This window comes from Triturus cristatus, chromosome 1_2 (assembly GCF_964204655.1).
Source record: "Triturus cristatus chromosome 1_2, aTriCri1.1, whole genome shotgun sequence".
Lineage (NCBI taxonomy): Eukaryota > Metazoa > Chordata > Amphibia > Caudata > Salamandridae > Triturus > Triturus cristatus.
The window spans coordinates 703,338,127-703,355,054 of record NC_140580.1 but is presented as its reverse complement, the minus strand read 5'-3'; the positions used below and the strand labels follow the sequence as shown (position 1 = coordinate 703,355,054).

The 16,928-nt window shown below is 42.8% G+C and overlaps 1 protein-coding gene across 4 annotated transcripts in view; it reads left to right on the top strand.

Moving 5' to 3' along the window:
• Nucleotides 1-16,928, top strand: part of DLG5 (discs large MAGUK scaffold protein 5) — a 1,132,805-nt gene that overhangs the window by 886,681 nt on the left and 229,196 nt on the right. For all 4 annotated transcript variants that reach the window (XM_085608570.1, XM_085608569.1, XM_085608568.1 and 1 more), the window contains one exon: nucleotides 2,432-2,602. In XM_085608570.1, coding sequence (XP_085464696.1) covers nucleotides 2,432-2,602 — 171 coding nt within the window. The remainder of the gene's footprint in view (nucleotides 1-2,431; nucleotides 2,603-16,928) is intronic.

Genomic DNA, 16,928 nt, shown 5'->3' with positions numbered 1-16,928 from the left:
CTAGGAATCTGCACATTGGCTTACCAATTTCCTTTTAGGGTACTGCCTCTGGAGGCGTGGACAGTCTTGGAAGCAGCTGTCGGCGCGTAGGGGTGCCACCCATATAGGCCCCGCACGTCCTGTCTGAAGCATAACGGTGTCAGTGCAGAACCGCAAGGCACCACCACCTGGGCCACAGATGTAGTGCTAAAAGTTTCTGAATCCAGTCTGAGGTGAGGAATCTATGGCTAGGTAGTCTGTATCAGAAAGAGGGTTACCAAAGTTAAGGAACTAGTTCATTAATACTACTGCTGATGGGGGACCTTTAGAGGATTTATGAGAGGCTTTAGAGAAGGGCAAGAAGGTTAATCAACAGACGTTCAGGAACCCATTCTTTATGGCGAAGAAGAGTTGTTAGTGTTAAAAAAAAAAGTGTGTGTGTATTCACTGAAGAGGAGAATATAGTTAGTACACACCTTCATACTAATTACAGAAACAATATAGTGTTATAGTTCCAAGTCAGATGCAACAGGGAAAGAGATTTGTTTAAATGGGGCATATTACTTGAATTTTATCAACTGAGGGTGAAATGTATATTTAATTATACACACTTTCACATACACCTAGCTCCTATTAATAGGAGGTGTCATCCTGTAGAGCCCACAGTCTTGTAACTTGTAACTGTGATGTTGGGGAGTGGATTATCAGGTCTAAATGGAGCAGTTGATTGTACGCAAGCTACCGGCTCCTTCTGGATTTAGGAATTTAAGGAGGAAGATTTGAAGAGCATTCTCAGACTCAATGGTCAAAGTATGCATTTATGCTAAACTTAAATCAAAGCTGTTAAGTTACTTCTTAAATGACAGAACAAAATCGAATCTGTGTGTCTCTCATGGTGTTTATCTAATGAAATGAAATGGGGCCTTAACCATAGTCGGGACATGCCACTGACTAAATGCAGGTTGAAAGTAGTTACTCCGTATGTTATGAATTTAACTAATGGCTTAGTTTGTGATTTTGAAATCTATCTGTTTGGGGAACTTTCACAATAACAACCTGCAAAACACCTTGGAAATTAATTGATTCATCCTTTGTATTTTGTAAGTGATCACTCCCTAAATAGTGGTTAAAACACTAAGTTTCCAGACTATACAGATTGCCTATGGGATCTTGAAAGATGGATCACATTTGAAACTTGCTTGTTGATACATCATGTGAAAATGGAAAGCAATAAGGCATTTTAATAGTTAGACTGTGGGTCTAGATTCTCCATGAGAGATTGATATAATAGCTCTCATTCATCTGCTAAAATATGTGAACCTCCACTCAGCAGTTGTAATGGTGAAAGTCTGGAAATAAGGTTACTGTGTAATTAAGTCGATGCAATATAGTCCTGGGAACAAACATTTCAAGGATTATGATCCCCCTCAGCTAGATGCTAGTATATCCTAGTGTAAGTGACAAACTACAATCCACAGGCAGTGAAAAACAGCCCGGAAACTAATCCTGCCTTAACCTGGAACTCCAGAAAGACAGGACTGTCTTCTCATGCCTGACTCCAAGACTATTTAGATGTCCACCGGTAAAATATCTGATTCAATCCTAACTTGCTATTTTTCTGGAAAAGCCTAAACACTTACCTCTTTAGAAGCCACTTTAAAGACCAGTATCGTCTTGTATTCTAATTGACTGTTCCTCATTCCTTCTCTCGTTACCTTGCATTTTGCTCTTGATAGTTCTAAAGTGACCTGCTGGCCATGTAGCTAGGCTCATGCTTTCTGCGCTAAATATATATATATATATATATCAACAAAGAGCATGTAACCTACAAGATGGGTAAAGTGAAACGCTTTCTCTGTTCTAATAAATACCTACTCTTCCCCCTGATAGTTATGGGGAATACCCTGCGGCTGGGTAATGTATAGATAGATCTACATGACTATCCATCAGATGAGGGGTAATTTGAAAACATGCTATGATAATGTACTAGGATATAAAAATCTGTATGTAGAAAGGCCAAACATTTAACTTTAAAATAAATACTAGGCTATTGATGAATATTGAAATGCTTCAAAGATTGAGTTTATTAATCTAACAATAGTTTGTTTTATGCTTTTAAAATATTCCATGAGTAAGTTTCCACAGAATGAAACGAGATAAGTTCAGTTTTGAATTGGTACTATTCTGCTTGGATCTAGCCAGAATCTGGATTAGTGTCCAAAACAGACTGTTTATTGTTGGTCAAATCCTTACATACACATAAAGTATGCAACTAAAAAAGATAAAAATAGGCTTGGGTTCATATATTTAGAGACTAAAGCAGTGCACGTTGAGGGCTTCTCAATGGAAATGTTTAGCATTTGTGCTTTATGGTTGTACTGTAGGATGAGGAATCTTTTCACTCAGTGTCTTGAACATTATACTGTATGTAAGAAACATTTTTCTTTTTCAGAGCACTTTACGATCGTCAAGCAGAGGTGGAGCCAGATCTCAGCTTTAAGAAGGACGATATTTTATATGTGGATGACACACTACCACAAGGGAACTTTGGAGCCTGGATGGCCTGGCAGCTAGATGAAAATGCTCAGAAGCTGGAGCGAGGACAAATTCCAAGCAAGTACATGTCAGTGTCCCATTATCTGCTTATGACTTTTCATTTTGGTTTCCTTCAACATATCTAATTTGAGCAAATATACTGGCAGTCTCTTCTATCAAAAAGTGAGCATTTTGGGCCTGCTAATTTACATAGATAGTTTGTGGCATGCTGTAGTGGTTACTGATTCTAATTGCCCTTATTTCTGTCGTACTGCTCGAGGTTTAGGAAAAATTAAAAGCAGTACATGTTTTTAAATGAATTGTTAATCAAGCATGTTGAACAATTGTTTTATTTAATTCTGACACCTCACACTTTGCTCTCAGAGCGAGTACTAATTGCACTAGGTAGTACTGTTGTGTAGAGACTATTTGGTAACAATTGGACAAGTAATGACAAGAGGATCAAATTAATTAAAGTATTTCCATCCTTATTTGGCAGGTATCTTTGAGTCTGGGTATCTGATGTGCACACTCTTGATATTTCTGAAGCTTTGAAAGGCCTGATGCCAATTGATATGCATCATGCTCCCTGTATATTATCCTGACATTACCCATTTAGAAGTCCTAGCCATTCCAATCCCACTCACACAATTTGTACTACATAGTGCTATTCCTTTCCCCGACAAGATCTGTATGTTCTATAGTCTTGGTATATTCTTAATGATATTTTAGATTTTTCTTTTCAGAATTGGTGTCTCCTTTATGTCATTAAAACCAAGGTTTCAGACTTCTATGTGTCAATTCTTTCTTAATGGAAGAGGGTTATGTTATCTGCTTATATGAGCTTTATTCAGCTGAGTGATCAATTTTCATCAAATGAGGTTCTTTCATTTACATTTTTCTGTACTTCGTGGGATTATCTTGGCAAGACCATAGTTTATTGAAGATGGAAAGGATCAAGATTGTGCATAGTCTCAAGGCAAGCAACTGCTTGACCCACTCTTGAAATGATACACTTGTGACCTGATTGTACTTCACTCTAACATCTGCTCATGAGCCTAATTGATGTGTTGAAAAGTCTCTGTAACGTCTCTCTAAAGATCCTTTCTAGGACCTTTATCCTGAAAAAGACACTCTAGGTTTCAACCCCCCCCTCATTAGGTCTTGTATACAAAAGTACAAGGAACTTAAGACTTGATGAAATATCTTCTTAAAGATCTTAAAACCCCTCTAACACCAGTTTGACCTGAAAGGAAATCCCCCCCCTCCCAAAAATACTAATGTTGCCCTCCAAAACCTTGTTAATGGGAGTCACAGTGATCCCTTTGTACCCTTGGACATGCCAAGAATGAGGTAGTCATATACAGTGTCTCACTGTCTGCTTTACTGTGCGCTTCTCTAGTTAATGCAAAGTTAATTTCTTTACAAAATTCCATTAAATAATAGGAGTCTCTGTAAATGAGATATAAGAACTAATGATTTGTCATCCTAAAATCTTCTTCACCTTATTGATTGTGTTTGGGGATTCTCTCACTTCTTGTTTTGTACCACCTGCCTAGATGGGGTGCCTTTTTAAAGATAAGCGTGTTTTTGTTGTTTGTTTTTTTGTTACTTCTTATTAGCTGTTATTATGAGTAAAGCAGTTGTTAGGGAAGTAAGCTACATTGCTATGCATACTGTTCCCTCAACCCATTCCACCACCAACTAGAGGCCCCGGAAAACGTTTAATAGCTGAGTTCTTCTGCTTTAGTCCTAGCTGTTGTGCAGCAAGGATATTGTGTTCTAACTGATGGTATCTCTGCTTTCTTGGCTGCTATGTTGTATCTTACCCCTCCCCTACCCCCAAGGATTCCCGATAAAGAGGGCATACGGGCGCGAGGATCAGGTTCATTAATATCATAAATATGATGTAGCCCTGTTAGGGGAGGACAATATATATGGTGACATACCCGGTCTCCTGCACAGGAAATTGATAAGACCCTTATATGCTGGTGTTTTATCTGTAGACTTAATCTGTATGTAGCGAAGTCCCAGGTAACCTCTACTAAGTACATTGAATCAAAATAACGGATAATATTTGAGAAAGTTCTGAAGATGTCTTTATCCTTTGTCAAATTTTTTCCATTCTTTGTTTGAATTGGCAGTCTTTCTGGTCATTAAGTGTTTCAAAGCTTGCACTACCTTGTGGAAGTTTCAACCTCAAAAAGAAGTCACCTGTGCAATGGTTATTTTTAGGCTTGGCTTATGATAACCCTTAGTAGCACCTTTTAAATGAGGTTTGATATTATTTTCCAACTTTCATTGAAAGCAACCATACATCCTTGTAATTTTTTATCAAACAACGGGGGCCTGTGCGAGGGGGATCTGCATATACAGGACGACGTTGTCTGCATAAAGGGCAATACATTCTTCATGAGACGTATTCCAGCGCCATCCCTGGAATTGAGGATCGCATCTAGCAAGTCGTGCTAGCGACTCTATCGCCGGAGCAAAGAGCAATGGGTATAAGGGGCACCCCTGCTTCATCCCCCGGCGGATCAAAAAAAACTCCTGCAAGAGGACTCCATTGACTAACATTTGGGCTATGGGTTAGAGTATAATACTTGTGTCAGACGTCTGAAGCATGGGCCAAAACCTGTCTGGACGAAAACCTCATCCATATCTCGCCAATCTACTGTATCAAAAGCCTTCTCAAAATCTACCAGGAGTAAGACCAGATATGGGGGAAGTAAGTGCTGATATTCCAGTGCCACGTGAAGGCGCCTTAAACAGTGTCTTGTTCCACAGCAAGGCATGAATCTGCATTGGTCGGGATGTATTTAAGTTTTTGAGGTGAGCGGCAAGGATCGTGGCATAAATTTGAACTTCCGTGTTAATGAGAGATATCGGACAATAGTCCGAGCAGGACGTAGACAGTGGGTTAGCCTTAGGTATGACCGCAATCATGGCCAAATCAATGTCTTGCGTGAACCCTCCTCGATCTACCAGTTTTTTTTTTTTTTTTAATCGAGGGCCTGTAGTTTTGGTGTCATTATCTCCCTAAATGTCGACTAGTACTCTGCCAGATATCCGTCTGGGCCCAGTGTTTTCCAGTAGCCATCGCCTATTTTCTCCTGCGATATAGGTTTATACAGCATCTAAATCTTAGTCTCCGACAGTCGCTGAGTGGGACATCTTGCAAGAAGTCAGCACCACCCCTTGCTTCTGTGGTCAGGGTCATGGAATAGAGGTTTTTGTAATACGCTGCAAATGTCTGAGCTATAGCCTCTGGCTTCCTCTTCATGCACCCCTCCGCATCCATGAGCTCGGGGAGTATCTGATTTGCCAAGGGGCAGGATATTAACCTGTGCAAGAGCTTACCATTTTTTATCACCCCACCCATACACCCAGACTACAGAGGATCGCCATATCTGATTGGCTGATTCCAAGGAGATCTGGCAAATTTCTTCATGTAAAAGCACAAGTTGTCGGGAGACCGATTCTGTATCTGAATCGCCCATAGAACTCTCCAATCGAAACGCTTGAGGTTAAAGGTGAGGGAGGTGGTCCTCTCGGGATCGGTATATCGCTTTGATGCGACCTTTGGCAAAGCCTCTAATGGTGGCTTAACCAGCCTCCCATAGCGTGCTAGGTGACTCAACTGTACCCTTATTACTTTGTAAGTATAACTTGAGGTTTTTTTTGCACTCTTTGTGTTGGAAGAACCAGGCTTTTAAATGCCAGACCGGGCGAAGTGTACCACTCGGATTCCCCAAGCAAAGATGTAGGGGTTAGTGGTTTGAAATTCCTTGAACCAGTGCCTGGACCTCCGCCACAATGCGGCAGTCAGTGGCTGGCATGAAAATCAAGTCAATACATGATTGGGAGTGGTGCGCTGCTGAGGTATGAGCGTATTGGCGGAGCTGGGGGTTCCACGTTCTCCAGACATCAAAAAGCCCAAGCTGGGCATTCCAGTCCGAGAGCCACCTGGCTCCCGAACACTTTTCTGGGAAGGGATGTCTGTTACATCGCAAGTCAGATTCATGACTACGTTGAAGTCCTGACCAATCATTGTCAATCCCTGAGGGAGAGATGCTAGTAGGGCCGCCAGATCTCAAAAGGATGCCTTAAGGAGTGTCGGAGGCACATAGACTGTAACAAGATTTAGGTTGTGTTCCCCCATTTGCCCTGTGATGACTAGGAAGTGTTCCAAGAGGTCTGTGATCTCTCGAGTGACTGTCAGAAGAAGGGAACGGCGGAGGAGAATGACCATCCCTCTGGAGCCCTGGGCAAACCCCGCATGGTGGACTTTATTGTATCCCTGCCAGTCTAGAAATGGACATTGATTACCTAGTAGATGGGTTTCTTGCAACATGAGGATACCGGGGGCGAATCTGTGTGCAAATTTGAAAACCGCCACCTGCTGTCCAGGAGTCGATTAACATTCTTTGACCGAATCCGCAGGGACTCCAGATCAGTGCTAGTTACTGTCATTGGGGGTACCACTGAATGCGTACTGACTGCAAGGTCTGGGTGCTTGTGAGTCTGTGTGTACCATGACTCTGAATGGAGGGTGGCGACATCTCTCTATTGTTTGGTCACTGAGTGGGGAGGGTAAACGTGTCATGTCTTCTGCAATAGAAAACCGGACAAGAAACAAAAACATATAAATACCTCCTCAAACAAACCCCCAACCCCGTCCCTCCCCATACTTCTTCCCCTGAAGCATCTGTCGCCCTTGCGTGAACTGGACAAACTGGTGCAACCATAATGGTCGGAGGATACAGTGGTGGACCCCTCTAAGTTGTAGGATTCTAGTGTCTGGAGTCTAAGATTTTGGAGCTCCCCGAGATCGTCAGAGAGCTGCAGCCAATTATTCTGGGGCCTCTCTTTATATCGTTGGACTGCGGGAGAGGTCAGTGTCCTCCATCATATTTTACCTGTGAGTTTGGGACGCGCCTCTGGGTCGCCTCCTCTCCCAGGTCAGATTCATGTAACAATTCATGTTGCCTTCCTCCTGCAGTAGATGCAGATTTGCTCCTCGCCGACAGTTCTGATATAGATATATATTTTCACTGAAAAAACGATAGGTTTCAGGGGCGTTCTAGTTATCTGGACATTTCACTCGTACAAAACCATTGAAATTCCCCCGTTATAGTTAGTTCAGCTAACTATAACTCGCGCGCCCACAATGCACTGCTGATGACGTCACATATTACATTACTCATGACATGGTCAGTGACATGACTCATGACATCACTCATGACATCTCAAATGACATCACTCATGACATCCAGTGAATGTGTGTTTTTCTGAAAATAAATATGTTTTACATATGTATATCTCAAGCTCGACGGAAGACTAAATGGGTAAATAAGTGTGTAAATGGATGATTTTGTTTTTTTTAAATTGATTTTATAACTGACTGATTGAGTCTATCTTGGTGAATACATGGGTTAGCGAGTAATATTTAAATATGTAAATATCTGTATCAGTCTCTCGCTTTGTGTATAAGTGGCTGCGTGGGTTGGTGAGTAGCTACATGAGTGTCTATATGGGTTATTAGTTGGTTTTTTGAGTATCAGTATGAGTGTCTGAGTGTCTGTATGGTTCGGTGGGGGTATTACTTAGCGCATAGATGCATGAATGAGTGACTCACTGTATGTGTTTTGAAGAGAGCATGTGTGCAGGACTGTATGGGTGGATGAGAGTGTGTATATGGGTGTGTTAGTGAGTGAATGACTATCTCAATAGTGTCTTTATGAGTAACTAAATATGTTTTAAACTAGTATATGTGAGTATTGGTGTATATAAGTGAGTATATGTGCGAGTGAGAGATTAGAAGAGTTCCTGTATAAATAAGTATGTGTTTCTATAAGTGATTGTTTAAGAGAGTAAGTATGTGTACATTTCTGTAGAAGTAAGTGTAGTGTTGTGTGTGTGTATAACGGTATATGCAAGTAAATGGATGTTTGATTCTCTATTAGCATGAGTGACTATGTTTGTGAGTAACTCTATGAATGAGTGGCGGTGTGTATGTGGGAGAGAGGTTTTCCCCAGTTACTTTTAGGTCCAAGAGGGGGGAAAAAGGAACAAATATGTGAGGTTACTGCCTCTTAACCGACCTTTAACTCTTTTTTTCTGGTAAGTACTCTCAATAGTTCAAATATCAGTACATCAGTAATTCCCAATAAATACAATGTCTACACACAATTTTTTCTTTTTTTCATCTTAGATTTTTTATTATTTATCAAAAAGAGAGTTTTTTTATGTCAAAATATGTTAATATTCCATTTTTGTATTTTCTTTTGTGATTTACAAATATTCATGAAACAATTGTATACAAACAATCAGTGAAGTGAACATCAATTACATTGGTTTCAAATCACAATATTCGAGCAAATAGAAAATCCCCCTCGACAGACAACATAAATATCTACATTCTATTCTCGCATACTCTTCTTACATCCCAACAAACATACCACACAAGGGAAAAATGTAAAGAAAGAAACTTTAAAAGAAACACAACTGGATGGATCAACTACAATATGATTTTAAATAGTTTGTCAGAGTTTGCTGTAGTTATTATAACAACAAATGTTGCTTCTTCTTTTGTTTAGTTTAAGTTGATCCTTCAGAAGGTGACTCTAATAACAGTTTCACCGAAACGTACGTAGACCAGCTACTTCACAACTGGACAAAAAATTCTATACGGATCAACTTAAACTAAACAAAAGAAGAAGCAAAATTTGTTGTTATAATCACTACAGCAAACTCTGACAAACTATTTACCTAATATTCTTGGCCCTGGGGACCCCCTTTCCCAGGGCCTGCCCCCAAATTTATTTATTTGTAAAAACAAATTGGCAAGAGGGCCGTGTGGCCCCCCTCCCGAGACCTTAATCGGCCCCGGGTACCCCATCCCCCGGGGCCGGCCTTTGTTTTTAAATATTTTTTTTAATTATTAAAATTTTGGGGAGGGGGGCAAAGTGGCCCACCTCCCGGGCCACTTGTAGCCCCGGGGACCCCATCCCCCGGGACTGGCCCTCTCCGTTTGGGACCGTGGGGGGGGACCCCAATCCCCCCACGGTCACTGCCGGCTTCCCGTGTCCCTTGGGAACCGGCATTGCTTTTCCACATGGGGAGCTGCTAAGATGCAACTCCCCGTGTGGAAAAGCAATTTGGTTTGAATTTTGAAAGAGAGAGCAGGTTTCCCTGCTCGCTCTCTTTCAAAATTCAATCCAAGTTTGCCTCGCGGCTCCCGCCCTGCCATAGCAAACTACAAAGTCCCAGGGGTAGGCACCCAGGGACACTGCAGGAGCCGGCCCTGGGGGTTGGCGGTCCCCAGGGCCATCACAGGCTCCAGGAGGGGGGCCGTGCGGCCCCCCTCCCACAATCTACAGAGCCCGGGGGGTTGTGCTCCTGGGGCTGGGGAGTCCATCACGGACCCCCAATTTATATATATATATAGAGCCCCGGGGAGGTGGCGGTCCCCGGGGCATGTGGGGGTCTTGAGCTCCCCACCCCCCGCACAGGGTATTTTTTTTTTAAATAAAGGCCCGGGGTGGCGGTCCCCGGGGCCACGGGGGGGCCGCGAGCCGCCCCACCATTCATTTCTTAAAGCCCCAGGGGTGGCTGTCCCCAGGGCTGGGGGGGTCTGAGGGCCCCCCGAAACTAATTTAAAGAAGCCCCGGTGCTGGGGTGGCCTGAGAGCCTCACCACACCTAATTTAAAGAAGCCCCGGGGTGGCGGTCCCCGGGGATGGGGGACCTGAGAGCCCCCCACCTAATTTAAAGAAGCCCCGGGGCGTGCCGGTCCCTGGGGCTGGGGGGGCCTGAGAGCCCCCCGCACATAATTTAAAAAAAGCCCCGGGGTGGCGGTCCCCGGGGCTGGGTGGCCCCTCTGGGCCCCCCTTTACATAATAACTATTGCCCCCGGGATTTGGCCCCCCCTGGGGGCTAATTACCAAAGATGCGCGGCAGGATCCACGCACCCTGCGCTCATCCTACCGTTAAAAAAAATATATATATATATATTTTGGGCCTTGGGGGGCCTTGTGGGACCCCTCAGCAGGCCTAGGGGTTCAGGGTGTTTCTACCCTGCCCCTTTTTTGCGTTTTGCGCGTTTTTCCTTCTGTTATCTTGTGCCTTGGTTCTACTAAGGCACAAGATGGCTGCCAACACTTCCTGGTTTGGAGTGTTGACAGTCAATTAGCATACAGCTCGTGCTCGGCAGGGTGCGCGGATCCACCGAGCCCATAGATATATATGTGGTTTTACTTTTGATTTTGAATACTGAACGGATTTACACCATTTAACCAAACGGCACGACTCTGAACCAAGGGCTACCTTTTTGCCAAATTTGGTGTAATTCCGTTCAGCAGTTCGGGCTGTAGCTGCGACTAAAGGTTCCTATGGAAAATTGCATGTGGAAAACACGTTTGGGACCCCCCCTTTTTTCTCGTCCCCCTCTTGACGAATCAATCCGAGACTTTCAGGATAGGAGCGGATAGGAACTGGCCAAACGTTTTGAAAATTTCGCGAAGATTCGTCAACCGCCACCATTGGGAATAGAATGTTGCGGATTTCCTATGGAAAATAGGTCCCAACTATAACTACCTACTGGCAACCGCCAGTAGGTAATATATATATATCTATTCACTGAAAAAAACATCGTTTTCAGAGACGTTATAGTTAGAAATTAGCATTTAAAAAAGCTTTGAAATTCACTGAAAAAACCATAGGTTTCAGAGACGTTATAGTTGGAAATTAGCATTTAAAAAACCTTGGAAATTCACAGAAGAACCATAGGTTTTAAGGGGTGTTATAGTTAGCTGGACATTTCACTCGTACAAAACTATAGAAATTCCTCCGTTATAGTTAGTTCTGCTAACTATGACTCGCGCGCCCGCAATGCAGTGCTGATGATGTCACATATTACATCATCCATGACATGGTCAGTGACATCACTGATGACATCTCAAATGACATCACTGATGACATCATCCACTTGACAATCTGATACACCTCATCATACACTAGTATAACCTTTCATCACTCACTGTAAAATACAGAGTACCATATTTGAAACCATTGACACACCAATACCAGTTACTACATACCCACTCACTGATTCCTAAGTCTAAATGCTCATTTCTAACTATAACGTCTCTGAAACCTATGGTTTTTTCAGTGAATTTCAAAGGTTTTTTAAATGCTAATTTTTAAGTGTAATAGTAGTTATACCTATTTTTTTGTACTGATTTTCTACGTTTTTTTAACTGTTTATTTATAAATATTTTATTCATTGAATAACATTATATATTTTTCTGAAAATTGCAAAAATAAATTACAACTAAAATATTGTTTAATTTTTTTATTTTATTTATATTATTTTCGCGCACCCAAAAGCGTACACATCACAGTGGGTGCGCGGATTCTAGCCACCATTTTCGAAACGTCGTGAAGGATCCACGTGCGGTGTGCGACGACTGCGTGTTTTTCAGTTACATCATATACATTTAATATTGCGTGATGTGCGCGATTGGTATGTGACCAGTCCGCGACTCCTGCTCCCACGCATTCGCGACACATGCACATTACGGTAAGCGACACTTGCGCGGTGGCGGGTCCCGCTTGACATCATATACGTGCTTGGGTGCGCGACTCCCGCGGAATTTTTTTATGTTCTAAAATGATATGTATGTGTGTTTAAAATACATATTAGGGCAAGAGACTATCTAAGATATTCATAAAAATAATATAGTTGTACTTATAATGAGTCGCGTCGGGTGCGTGCTTCTTGAGCGCAGAGTGCTCGGATCCCATGTGACCTAAAAAAAAAAGATTTCATTGGTTCATAACTTTTCCCACTGTAACTATTGAAGGACCCCACCCATTTTAATCATTCTTGTTGGAGCATCTTTAGAGAGACATCTCTTTTCCTACAAGAACCCTTTTTGCTTGTTTTTTTTTTTGTGTTTTTCAAAAAATATCAAACAAATGGCATCTGGACAGCAGCAGCAGGAGGAAGTATCTTCTGAAGAAGAATTCTTGCAGGAGGCACTACATCCACAGAGGCCAGAATCTGTCGTGTGGAAATTCTTCACTTTTCCACCTGGAGAGAAGAAAGTAAATGCTAGAAAGGTGACGTGCAAAATTTGTGACCGAGTCCTGTCAAGAGGCAGTGAAAAAAAATACTCTTGTGGCACTGCTTCTATGTACAAGCATCTCCGAACCACACATCCTCTCAATCTTGCTCGGGAGGAAATGAGGCGAGCTGCTTTGAACCCATCACCTGCGGTGGCAAGAACATCTGGAGCATCCTCAGGAGCACCTGCAATGGCCTTTCTCGAGCAACACTGCGTGAAGTGTAAGAATCTTATATGCTTCGGCGAGCAGTCGGTGGATGCAGTTTGTGCTGCGCAACGCAACAATCGTTAATTTTTTTGTTTTTTTGTTTTTGGAATGATAAGTAATTCCAAATGTTTCCTGTTTTATTTGGAAAAAATATAAAATTTTCAAAAAAATACAAATGAAAAGAGAAGAAAAAAAAGTTCTTATCAGAACTACCTTATCTGGTTAACCCCTTCCATGCCCATGACGGAACGGTTCCGTCATGAGCATCGGTTGCGCTGTGCTCATGACGGAACCGTTCCGTCATGGCCCCGCCCGCGCTCGAACCCTTCAGCACCGCGGGGGAATTCCCGCCGCGCTGAAGGGGTTAAAGAAAGAACTATAATTGCAAGGTAATGTGTTAAAGTTTGGTTGAATATATGTATACAGCATGATTGACTGAAAGAATGCATTAGTAGTGTATGGTGAATTTTTAGGTGAAGATTTATGAGGAAGTACTGCAGCGTGACACTGCAAGCTCTTTAGCTGCACTGCACTGTGGCACTTCCGAAGCTCAGGGATGTGACATATGTACATTAATATGTTGCAACTCTGTGCTTCCCTCTGCACTGCTGCACAAACTGCAGCCATGCGGTGACACAGGCACCCTTGCACCATGGTGCAAGGATGTCTGTGTCGTGTGGAGATTGTAATCAGTAAAGGCATTTTCCTCTTTCAATATATGCTGTGGAATGCAGCATGCATTGAAAGAGGAAAAAATGAGGAGAAATGAAAACAATTCTCCTCGTTGCGCCTTGCTACACCAACTCTAGGATGGCGCAGCATTCACACACATCTCCAGATTTACGATTTCTCATAAATCTGGAGATGTCTTGTTCTATGGGTGTTGCGTGGGAACACCCACAGCAACATCTATGGGACGCCCCTTCAACGCAAAGTTCTGTGTATGAAGGGGTCGTATTAACAAGAAGAGGAAAAATCACAGAGGGTGGCTTTTCCTCTTTTTGTAAATATGAAGGAGTGCCTGGTGCCATCACTACGTTACAAAAAGTGACGTACTGGTGGCGCAGGGTGCTTGTAAATCTGCCCCATAAGTGCTTGGGTATTGGCAGACTGATACAATAAGAACATAGTGCTGGATGGGTGATTGATAAATTTCATGAGACTGACAGGAGGTATCCTACTCTGCATGGGTACTACTTCTTTATTTAATGGAGTGGACCAATAGTATGTATCTGCTTAGAGATTTGTGGGGATTATGCACAGAATATTTTATGTGTACTTGTGTTGGTGCCTAGGTCATTTTATAAGAATACCACTAGTAACTGGAATGATGACAGTGCTGCAAAGAGAGTGAACACTTAATTTATAAGTGCTTACGTATTGGTGGAGTGATAGGATAAGTAGATAGTGGTAGATAAGTGATTAAAGAAATGCATGGGACAGACTGGACGATTCCTACACTGCATGACTAATAACTGGGTATTTAGCAGAGTGTATCAATAGTATGTAGCTAGTTAGAGGTCTGCTTGGATAGTGCACAAAATATTATAGATGTACTTGTGTTAGTAGCTAGGCCATTCCATAAGTTCATGACTAGTAACTACAATAATTACAGTATTACAAACAGAGTGTATATTGAATTTATAAGTGCTTAGGTATTGGTGGAGTAATAAGATAAGTAGATAGTGCTGGATGGGTGATGGGAGAAATGCATGGGACAGACAGGAGGATTCCTACACTGCATAGGTACTAACTGGGTATTTAGAAGAGCGCATCAATAGTTTGTAGCTGGTTAGAGGTGTGCATGCATAGTGTACAAAATATTGTACCTGAACTTGTGTTTTTGACTACGCCATTCCTTAAGTATGCAACTAATACCTGGAGTAATTTCAGTGTTGCAAAGAAAGTGTGTGCTGAATTTTTAGGTGCTTAGGAATTGGTGGAGTGATAGGATACGTAGATAGTGCTGGATGGGTGAATGGAGAAGTGCATGGGACACACAGATGGATTCCTATACTGCATAGGTACTAACTGGGTATTTAGAAGAGCGTGTCAATATTATGTAGCTGGTTAGAGGTCTGCATGCATAGTGTACAAGATATTGTACCTGCACTTGTGTTAGTGGCTAGGCCATTCCTTATGTAAATGACTAATAACTGGAGTAATTTCAGTGCTGCAAAGAGAGTGCATGCTAAATTTATTAGTGCTTCGGTATTGGCAGAGTGATAGGATACGTAGATAGTGCTGGATGGTTGAATGGAGAAGTGCATGGGACAGACAGAATGATTCCTAGACTGCATAGGTACTAATTGAGTATTTAAAAGACTGTATCAAAGCTATGTAGCTGATTAGAGGTCTGCATGCATAGTGCACAGAATATTGTAGCTGTACTAGTATTGGTGTGTCTATGGTTTCGAGAATGGTGGTCTGTATTTTAGGGTGTGAGGAGGTGCATCAGATGATCACGTAGATAATGTCATCAGTGATGTCATTTGAGATGTCATCAGTGATGTCACTGACCATGTCATGAGTGATGTAATATGTGACGTCATCAGCAGTACATTACTTTAATCCAAAAAGCTGGTGGATATATTTGCCTGGTCACGATGTGAAAATTCAGGAATTGATACAATAAAGAAAAGAAAACAAGTGTTAATATGCACACAATGTCATTTCAGCATATCTTGCCCCGTGACCGCCATACCTATATGTTCGTCAACGTGACTTATTCATAATAAACATAGTTAGAATTGCAAATATCAACATAAACAATGGACTACACATTACTTTAAAGTGAAAGGCTATCGGCCATATTAATCTGGGCACGTTGCGTATTATAATGGTTCTTACACGAAAGAAAAGGAAAAAAAGGGGTGTTAATATACACACACTATCCCTAAATAAAGTTCTAGCGATTTATAGTTTCATTCCATTCACAGCTCATTAGAGATGTCATGAGTGATGTCATGAGTGATGTAACTGACCATGTCATGAATGATGTAATGACTGAGGTCATTAGCAGTACATTGCGGGAGCGTAAGTTATAGTTAGCTCATGTAGCTATAACGTCTGAATTCCACTGGTTGTGTACGAGTGAAATCTGAGTCTATCTATACCGTCCCTGTAATCTTTGTTTTTTTCATCAAATTTCTATTTTTTTTCTTTAACGTTAAGTAAGATGCATATCACAATGGATGGTGGGAGGTTGGAAGCAGGGCCTGGCATTGTGCTGCCCCCACCCAAGCTTGCTGCTCCTGCCGTCCCTCCTCCTAGCCATCCATTGTCCAAGTCCATGTCCCTGCTCCCTTATTACAGTCCTGTGTGGCCGTTGTTCTGCCACTGGCCTTCCCGCCTTCTCTAAACAGTTACAGTTAGCTTGCTGCCCCATCCACCTCCTCCCTATCCTCTGTTGTCTGAATCCATGGACTAGCCTCCTCCATCCTGCCATGCATGGTCTGATGTGCTGCCACTGCCCTCCATTTAGCATGATGTACCAGTCCACTCCTCCTTCCCTCCATTGCCCAATTCTATGCCCCATCATTGACCTCCTGCTTAGCCCCTGTGCTTAGTTTGCTGCCCCTATTCTCCTTCCCCCTGCACTCTGATGTCTTTGTCCATGCCCCTGCTCCATCTTTTTGCCCACCATGTTCCATGGACCTGCCACTCCTATCTACTCTGAGTGTTCTGTTGAGCTGCCACTCCCCTCCCACCTGCCTAGCATTGTCAGATGACTGTAACCTGTCCCTGCCACCTCCACCCTGCCTGTCCACATGCCATGCCCCTATCCCCTTCCTCCTGTCCTCCATGGTCCATTTTACTGCCACACCCTTCTGCCCTCCCTGGTCTGTTGTCCTGCAACTGCTCCTCCTGCCTGCCCCGCGTGGTCTGTTGTGAGGCCCCTTCCCCTGAACTCTCTTGTCTGTGCCCAGGTCCTGACCCTCCCTTCTATCCTCCGTGGTCCTTTGTGCATGCCCCTTCACCCTCCTTCTTGCCCATCATAGCCATTGTGCTGCCACTAGCCCTCCCGCTTGCCATGCATGGTCTTCTGTGCTGCCACAGCCCCTCCCACCTTCCCTG